At 37.7% G+C, this 9,255-nt stretch overlaps 1 protein-coding gene across 1 annotated transcript; it reads left to right on the top strand.

Moving 5' to 3' along the window:
- Positions 1 to 272: 272 nt before the first annotated feature.
- Positions 273 to 920, top strand: LOC138879684 (uncharacterized). The gene has a single exon (XM_070159308.1). It carries the CDS (start codon positions 273 to 275, stop codon positions 918 to 920), a length of 648 nt encoding a protein of 215 aa, XP_070015409.1.
- Positions 921 to 9,255: the final 8,335 nt, after the last annotated feature.

The following is a 9,255-nucleotide window of genomic DNA, read 5'->3' as shown; positions in this document are numbered from 1 at the left end:
CTGTCTATGGTAAGCATACAGTGTAGGACAGGAAGAATCTATGGTAGGAGATGCTAATATCAGTGGTCAATATAAGGAGCCATTGCCTTATAATGGGGGACTTCAATACAATTCTAACCAGTGAATATAGATTCAATGGTAGTCCTGTGAAGGAGATAGAGACAAGGGAATTTAAATAATTTTTAGTGGATGCTAAAGTAGATGAATTGAAGACAGTGGGAAGATAATACACATGGACTAATAACCATGTGTACAGTAGGATTGATAGAATTATGGTAAATGTTGAATGGATACAAATGTGGCCTAATATGGAGGGGGTGTCTATGAACCCGGGATTCTCTGATCATTGCCCTCTAAGTGTGAAGTTTGATACAAGTAGCCAAGTTGGAGGGAAACCTTTCAAGTTTTTGAATTGTCTGATAAACTTGAAGTCTTTTGAAGGTACAGTCCAGATTGGTTGGGAGCTTGGGAAGAGCAGACAAACAATGTTGACAGTGTGGAACAAACTTAAGAAGTTAAAAGTGTTACTGAAGCAGATGAATAAAGAGGAGTTCACTAGCATTGATAGTAAGATACAAAATGCTAGAGAAAGATTAGAAAGTATGCAGAACCAAATGAGTTGTCCTGACCAAGGAGAAATGCAGGTTGAATTGGAAAGAACTACTAAATTGGAGCTGGAGAAATGGCTAATGGTGGAGGAGAGTATTATGAAGCAGAAGTCCAGAGTGCAGTGGCTTAATTTGGGAGATTCTAATACAGTTTTTTATCATGCTTGTATGAAAAATAGACAAGCAAGGAACAACATTGGCAGGCTAATTGATAGTAATGGGGATATAGTGCAAAATCCTGAAGAGGTGAAGGCAAAAATTTTAAATTTTTATAGGGGTTACTTGGTAGTTCAGCTACACAGCTACCAATGATCAACTATGACATAATGAAGAATGATAATGTGTTGAATAGGAGTCAACAACTACAGTTAATCAGACCAGTCAGCAGGAAAGAAGTGAAGCAAGCTTTATTGGGCATCGATGATAACAAGGCACCAGGGTGTGATGGGTATAACTCCTACTTCTTTAAGAAGGTATGGCACATTGTGGGAGAGGAAATAACTACAACAGTTCAAGATTTCTTTGAGAGTGCAGAAATGTGTAAAGTCATTAATTGCACAACAATCACACTGATTCCAAAAATCAAGAATCCAACAAACATAAGATACTTTAGACCTATTTCTTGTTGTACAATTCTATATAAGCTTATCTATAAAGTGATAACTACAAAATGCAAGGGGTGATGGATAGACTGGTAGATAATTGTCAAGCTGCTTTTGTACCTGGAAGGCTGATCATAGATAACATTTTGATGAGTCATGAACTAGTGAAAGGTTATGGAAGGAAGAGTATCTCCCATAGATTTATGCTTAAAATTGACATGCAAAAAGCATATGACTCTGTGGAGTGTATGTACATAGAATAAGTGTTACGGTCATTGAATTTTTCAGAAATCATTGTGAGATGGATAATGGCTTGCATCAGTACGGTGACTTATTCAGTTCTAATAAATGGTAGACCAACATATCCTTTTGAGGCAAAGAAGGGGCTCAGGCAGGGTGATCCACTGTCACCTTTCTTATTTGTTTTGGCTATAGAATACCTGAGCAGGTCATTGAAGACTCTAAAGGAAGACAAGAAGTTTCAATATCATCCCAGGTGTGCCAGGTTTAACTTAGTGCAACTGGGGTTTGCAGATGATTTATTATTGTTTTGTAGAGGTGATGTGCAATCTGTGCAGATACTGTATCAGCTTTTCCAGAAATTCTCTGCAGCCTTAGGACTGGTTGCTAATCTAAATAAGAGCTGCATCAATTTTGGAGGAGTGAATCAGTCGACTCAGCAACAAATTAAGGAGATTCTTGGTTATAAAAAGGGAGAATTTCCTTTTAGATATCTAGGGGTTCCAATGAGTACTAAGAGACTATCTGCTATACAATGTGTGCCACTAATTGAGAAAATGTTGCATAGAATTCAGAACTGGGCAACAAAGTATTTGTCATATGCAGGTAAAGCAGTCCTAGTGAAGAGTGTACTGTTTGCTATACAAATATTTTGGACACAGATCTTTATACTGCCCAAGAAAGTTATACAGTTCATAGAGATCATCTGTAGAAGGTTTCTGTGGACAGGAGATGTTGAACCAACTAAGAATGCCTTGATAGCTTGGGAAAGACTTTGCTCACCTAAGTTTGTAGGGGGATTGAATTTTATTGATGTGGCACTATGGAATGAAGCTGCTATTTGCAAATTTCTATGGAATATATGTACTATGAAGTAGAAGCTATGGGTGCATTAGGTACACACTTACTATGTCAAAGGCATAGCAGTGTAGAGTATAGAACCAAATAATGCTTCCTAGGCAATTCAGAAGTTATTTCAAGCTAAGGAATATTTTATAAAGGCTGGAATTAATGAAGATGATGTTCAGTAAATGGAGAAATACTCAATCAGGGGACTATACAGATCATTACAAGGTGTATTTCAAAAAGTAACATGGAGGAAACTAGTGTGCAATAACCAAGGATAGCCAAAGTGGATATTCATATTGAGACTAGCAATACAACAGCGGCTAGCTACCAATGATAGGCTGGCAAAATGGGGGTAGCTATAGATCAAACATGCTCTCTGTGTAATAAGGAAAATAAGACAATGCAGCATATATTCTTCAAGTGTGAGTTTACAGGGAAAATATGGAATGGTTTGCTGAGATGGCAAGGGATTCAAAGATCACACCATAACTGGAAGGAAGACATTACATGGATGGTGAAGATAACTAAAGGCAAGAGTGCAAGAGCAGCTATATACAGAATGACACTAGCAGCAGCAGTGTATCATCGTTGGCGGGAGAGGAATTTTGTGATTTTTCAGAAGAAGAGAAGGACAACAATTCTTTAATCAATCATATTATCCAGGAAGTGCACATAAGGGCAGCAAGGTTCCCTTATCTAGATAAGGTGATGACTACTTTGAATTGGCATCCGAAAATTAGTTAGAATAGAACATAGTAGTGGAAGTTGATGGAGTTATAGAAGAAGTGAATGCTAGATATCATCTAACTGGGGTTTCATGTCCAGTTGGTGATATGCTAGGCAAATTTTATAATAGTTTAGATGAGTTGTAAATATTGCTACTTGGTAATAAAATTCTTATTTACCGAAAAGAATAATTACTTGATAAAGAATTGTATAAATACTTTTTATAAGGTTAGTTTGGTCCCTCCAAATTTTATTTTGTTGTACCAAAATCACTTCACTATTTTTTGTAATGAAAAAGTTGCTCAAATTTACCTTATTAGTACCATGAAAGTTACTAAATTATTTTTTATAATAAAAAAATTACACTTTATATTGTCAAAGTAATCACAAAAAAGTCACTCGAAAAAAATAAAGAAACATTTTAATAGTCCTATTTTTGTATCGTTAATACAAAAAACTTTAAACAAAAATAGCCTAGTGCACTAACTCTCGCTATGCGCGGAGTTCGGGGAAGAATAGGACCATAAAGGTCTTAAAAACAGAACCTAACAGACTGATGAATAAAAGGTAAGTAAGACGGTCAAGCCAATAAGTCTGTGACCAGATAGTGTCAATTTCCATAGCCCCACAAGTTAGCACAATATACAGTGAATCAGAATTTGTACAATAAGATAGGTTATACAACAGAAATAACAGTATTGTTTTGTCCACAAAAAGTAAGCCCCCCACCAAAGTCCAAACTAAGGCTGTATTGTGGCCCGAGCCTGGCCCGGGACCGGCCCAAGACCGCGGGCCAAACGGGCCGGTTCAATCGGGCCTGGGCTCTAGTGGTGTAAAAGCCCATGGTGGGCCGGTTCAACACATTTAGCCCGTGAGCCCGGGATCGTTAAGCCCAGGACTGGCAGGCGGGCCTGGGCCGGTTCAACCGGGCCCAACGGGCCTAACGGGCTGCAACGACTAATTTTTTTAAAAAAAAAAATTTTTTAGAAAAGACCAACGGTCAGATTTTTAAAATCTAGCTATTGGCCTTCAAAATTTATCCGTTGGCCACTTTAAAAAATAGCCATTTGGCCCCCAAACTTTGCTTTAACCCCAAACTTTTTATAATTAAACTTTTTTCCAATTCTCAACTATAAATACCCCTCATTCTTTCATTTTTACTCACAAATTCATCAATCTCTCTCTAATTTTCTTGTATAATTGTTTGCTTTATTATTACAATTTCATGAAAAATTGTGAAGTTGGTGAATTGAAGTATTCAAGTCTTCAAGTCTTCAACGATATTCAATTTTCAAGAAGTTGTTCGTCAATTCGGTAAACGTATTCCAATTCTTAAGTTTTAATATTATAGTTTTGTTAGTTTTATTTAGTATAATTATAATTAATATGACATTTTCTTTGAAAAATACTTTTGGTGGTAAGGGTAAGGGAAAATCTAAAATTGGTGAATCTAGTCGCCAAGCTACTACTCTTCCCCCGGCTCCCCGACCCAGACCTGTTACCCGTCCTCCTCCACCCATTATTCTTGATAGTGATTATCCTTGTTTTCAATTTTCCGATAGTCAATTTTGCCATGATGTTGCACCGAGTCAACAATTAAATGAATAAGTTATGAATGCTCTTTATCCTAATGAAACTATCTTTGAAACTAATGAGGAAAATGATGATTTAGATGAAACGCAACCGGATTTAGATGATACACCTGCTAGTCCTGTTAATAACCCTATTAGTCCTGTTAATAACCCAACTGATGTCCCGCCTGACCCTTCTGTAGTAACCCCTACTTTTAATAGACAACCTTCTAAATGGCCCGAAACATCTCTTGTTTGACATTTTTTTACTCAACTAAGAGAACAAAATAAGGCTAAGTGTAAAACTTGTGGGTCTCAACTAGTTCATAAATTTACTGGAGACCGTAGCGGTACGGGTAGTTTGACTTAGACACATAAAGAAACACCCTAGAGATAAAGCTAGATATCTTCAAATGAAAGTTGCGCAAAAGGGGACAAGTGTAGATACTACGGTTAACCCTAGTACAGGTTCAAATCTAGTTCAACCAGGAATTAACACTGTTACCGGTGACATTTTATATTATGATCCAAATAAAGATCGTGAAGAATTGGGAAAAATGGTTATTGTTATGTGCTTACCCTATAGTTTTCCTTCTAACCCTCATTTTGTGCATTATATTAGAAGAGTTTTTAATCCTACATATAAAGGATGGCCTCGCGCAACCGTAAAGAGCGATATTTATAAATATAAATATGAATATGAACAATATTTGCGCTATTTATTTACTCATATAGATTGTCGCATTGCTATTACTACTGATATTGGTAGAAGTGGTAATGACTGTGATTATCTAATTGTTACAAGTCATTGGATAGATGAGGAGTGGATAATGCAAAAGCACATTATTTCTTATAGAATAATTAATTCACGCCACACAGGTAAGTTTATTGCTAATACAGTTGCAGATATTTGTAGATATTTTTGCATTAGAGATAAAATTTTGTCGGTTTCAATGGATAATGCTTCTAGTAACACTAACGCTATAGGCTTGCTTACAACTACACTAAATCCTGCATTTAGTAATATTTTTCATGTTAGATGTATTTGTCATATTTACCATTTAATTGTCGGTGCTGGTATGAAAGTTTTAAATGTAGAAATTGAAAAGGTTAAAATGGCTCTTAATTGGCTTTTTTATTCAAACCGTAGAAGTAGACTTAGAGACTATTTTAAAAAATGTGATGAATTTGGCCTTAGAGAAAGAAAGGTTCCTAAACCTTGTCCGACTAGATGGAATTACATGTATGAAAGTTTAGTTGTTGCATATGAATATAGGAACCCAATAAGCGCAACGTATAATGCTCGTGTAGGTGATGGTGATGATGATGATGATGAAGCACCTTACAAATCAAGATTGGAGTAATGTTAAAATGCTTGTAGACTTTTTAGAACAATTTCATATTGCTACAAATGAATTATCTGACCAATATTATCCTACTATTTCTAACTGTTTAGTTTATATTGCATCACTTGTAGATTTATTTACTCAATTTTCAGATGGTGGAGTAATTTATCAAGAAACTATTAATTCTATGAAAGCTAAGTTTAAAAAATATTTTTTTTCCTATCCCCCCTATTTTTGGTATTGCTGCATTGTTAAATCCTACAATGAAATTAGGAGGTCCTCACTTTTGGTATTCAAAAATTTGTAACGCTTTATCACTTTCAGCTGAGGAATTTGCTACACTTGGAGATGCAAAAGCCTCAATTAAAATAAATGCTCAAACAATTTATAATGCTTATCAACTTGCCTTAGATCAAGCTAGACCAAATGTTCCAACTCCTACTTCGTCTAGTTCGCAAGCATCTAAAAGAACTGCGGGCCTAAAAGCCCTTAGTTCTTGGACGGAGTTCAGGGGTTCTTAAGGTGATAATTTTGGTGATAGTTCACAACTAAATGAGCTTCAAGTTTATTTGTCGCAGGGACTTGAATCAGAGAATCCCGACGACTCCTTCGATGTTTTGGAATGGTGGAAAGACAAACAAAAACACTATCCGGTTCTTTCAAGGATGACTCGAGATATTTTAAGTGTTCAAACTTCAATAGTGGCATCCGAGAGCGCATTCAGTCAAGCGAGACTTCAAATCGGTGATCATAGAGCGTCTATGAGGGAGAGCTTGGAAAAATCAGTACTCTTCAGAGATTGGATCCGTTCGGAAAGAAGAAATTTTGGACTTGCAGAATCACAACCGGAGATAGATGAAGCTTATGAAGAAATGCTAGCGGAACTTGCGCAGGATGTTGCTTCGCCCGGAAGCGGTGATGAACAAGCTTCTTTTCCACCACCACCAACGAAAATTCCTCCGGACCTTGAAGGATTTATGAGATTTGTTAGAGATAATACATAGACTAACATGTAACTTGTATTTTGGCACATCTTCCTTAGTTTTTTTTCCTTTTAATGGTGGTATTAGTACCTTGTTGTGTTCATTCCATTGGGGGAGGAAAAGTAAGAAAGATATTGTCATTCTTTGTTAATGTCATAATAGTAAAAAATATAAGACATTCCCTTAAATATTTATTTGCAATTTATTTTGTGTTTAAACTTGATTTTGTCACAACCCGAATTCCCCACCATCGGGAGTCGTGATGGCGCCTACTGTCGGAGCTAGGCAAGCCAACCTTAACATACCTTTTCAACTAATTTTCAACAAGATAATAATAAAAACAATAAATTCAAGCGGAAGCCTTAATTTAATATTAAATGAACGAAAATGCGGAAAAATTAACATCATCCTCTACCCAAGATTTAGTGTCACAATACTCACGGACTACTATAAGATACTACAAATAAGAGTTTGAAAGAAAATACATAAGGAGTCTGCTTCGATACAATGAAAACAAACAGAAATGAAATAGATGAGACTCAGGGCCCACGCACGCCAGCGAACTACCTAGGAGTCTCTGGACTGAAGGCACGCTCCCAATCTACTGCTACTACGGTCCGTAAGCTACTCCCGAATCTGTGCACAAAAAGGGCACAGAAGTGTAGCATTAGCACAACCGACCCCATATGCTGGTAAGTGCCTGGCCTAACCCCGGCGAGGTAGTGACGAGGCTAGACTGGACCTACCTCAATTAACCTGTACAGATATATGTGCAACAACGGAAAGATATACAGAATTTAAACAGATAATAGGGAGGGGACATGTTGTGGGGTGTAACAATTTAGATATAAGACCAACGAACAGAGAGATGGAAACTGAATAATTAACATCTATGAAAGAGAGCAAGTAAATCAACAACTGCACGGCACCAACCTTCGTGCTTTTACTCTCAATTCTCACCAAAACTGTCAAATATAGTGCACGACATCACCCTTCGTGCTTTTCCTCACATAACTCTCACATCAAGGCACGGAATGACCCTTCGTGCTCAAATAATTAGAGACATGGCACGGAAAGACCCTTCGTGCATAATTATCAAAACATGGCATGGAAAGACCCTTCGTGCATAATCGCTCTTCCTCACCCAATCATCGGTCACAACCAATCGGGGAAGGGAATATACAACAAGATTAAACATCCCGGCAAGGGAGAACAAATCAACAATAAGTCCCGGCAAGGGAAAAATACCACACTTCCTTCTTTAACTCATCTGCTTCTCAACTATCACTTCATAATTATATTAGCAAGTAATTAGCTCAACTGTTTCGCATCTTTCGAATTTAAAAGCAACTACGACTCACGGTCATGCTAGACTCCGGTGCATAGATAACCGTCACCATGCCTATACATCGTACTCCACAGTTAACACGTAGCAAATAACATCCAAATCCTAATCCCTCAAGCCAAAGTTAGAACAAACACTTACCTCGAATGCTCCAAACTCAACTCACACTTCTAGTATAGCTTTACCTCTTGATTCCACCACCAATCCGCTCGAATCTAGTCATAAGTTACTTAATCACATTAATAATTACTAAATGAATCACTCCCCATGCATGAAAATAAATTTTTACAAGTTTTTTCCCAAAATGGTCAAAAACACCCCCGGACCCTCGTGGTCAAAACTCGAGGTTCGGACCAAAACCCGGTTACACATTCTCCCACGAGTCCAAATATATGATTTGTTTTGAAATCGGACCTCAAATTGAGGTCCAACTCCTCAATTTGTAGAAAACCTAGGTTCTACCCAAAACACCCAATTTCACCCCGGAAAATCTTTGATTTGAAGTTGAAATTATGTTAAAAGATGTTATGGAATAAAGAAATTAAGTTAGAAATAACTTACCAATCATTTTGGAGAAGAAAAGATGTTTGGAAAATCGCCTCTTAGGTTTTGTATTTTTGAAAAGTGAAAAATGACTGAGATTTTCCGAACTTGTATACCTTTCTGAGGACCTGGCGCGGACCGCACAAAAATGCGTCACGGCCGCGCCGAGTGGGAGAAAAATTGGGGCTTCTATGAACCCTTCCAGCGCGGGCCGCACTGTTTTGGTGCGCGGCCGCGCTTTTTAACCTGAAACCCTAGCCCTCAGACTCAGCCACGCGGACCGCACAGAAAGGCATCGCGGCCGCGCTGGTGTCTGCAACACCTGAACCTACATTTTCTTAAGTCCAAGACCTCCCGTGCCCCATTCAAAACTCACCCAAGCCCTCGGGGCTCCAAACCAAACATGCACACAACCTTAAAAACATCTTACGGACTTACTCGT

This window comes from Nicotiana sylvestris, chromosome 10 (assembly GCF_000393655.2).
Source record: "Nicotiana sylvestris chromosome 10, ASM39365v2, whole genome shotgun sequence".
Taxonomy (NCBI): domain Eukaryota; kingdom Viridiplantae; phylum Streptophyta; class Magnoliopsida; order Solanales; family Solanaceae; genus Nicotiana; species Nicotiana sylvestris.
Note: the sequence above shows the minus strand (reverse complement) of the source record. Positions and strands in the feature narration are given on the sequence as shown.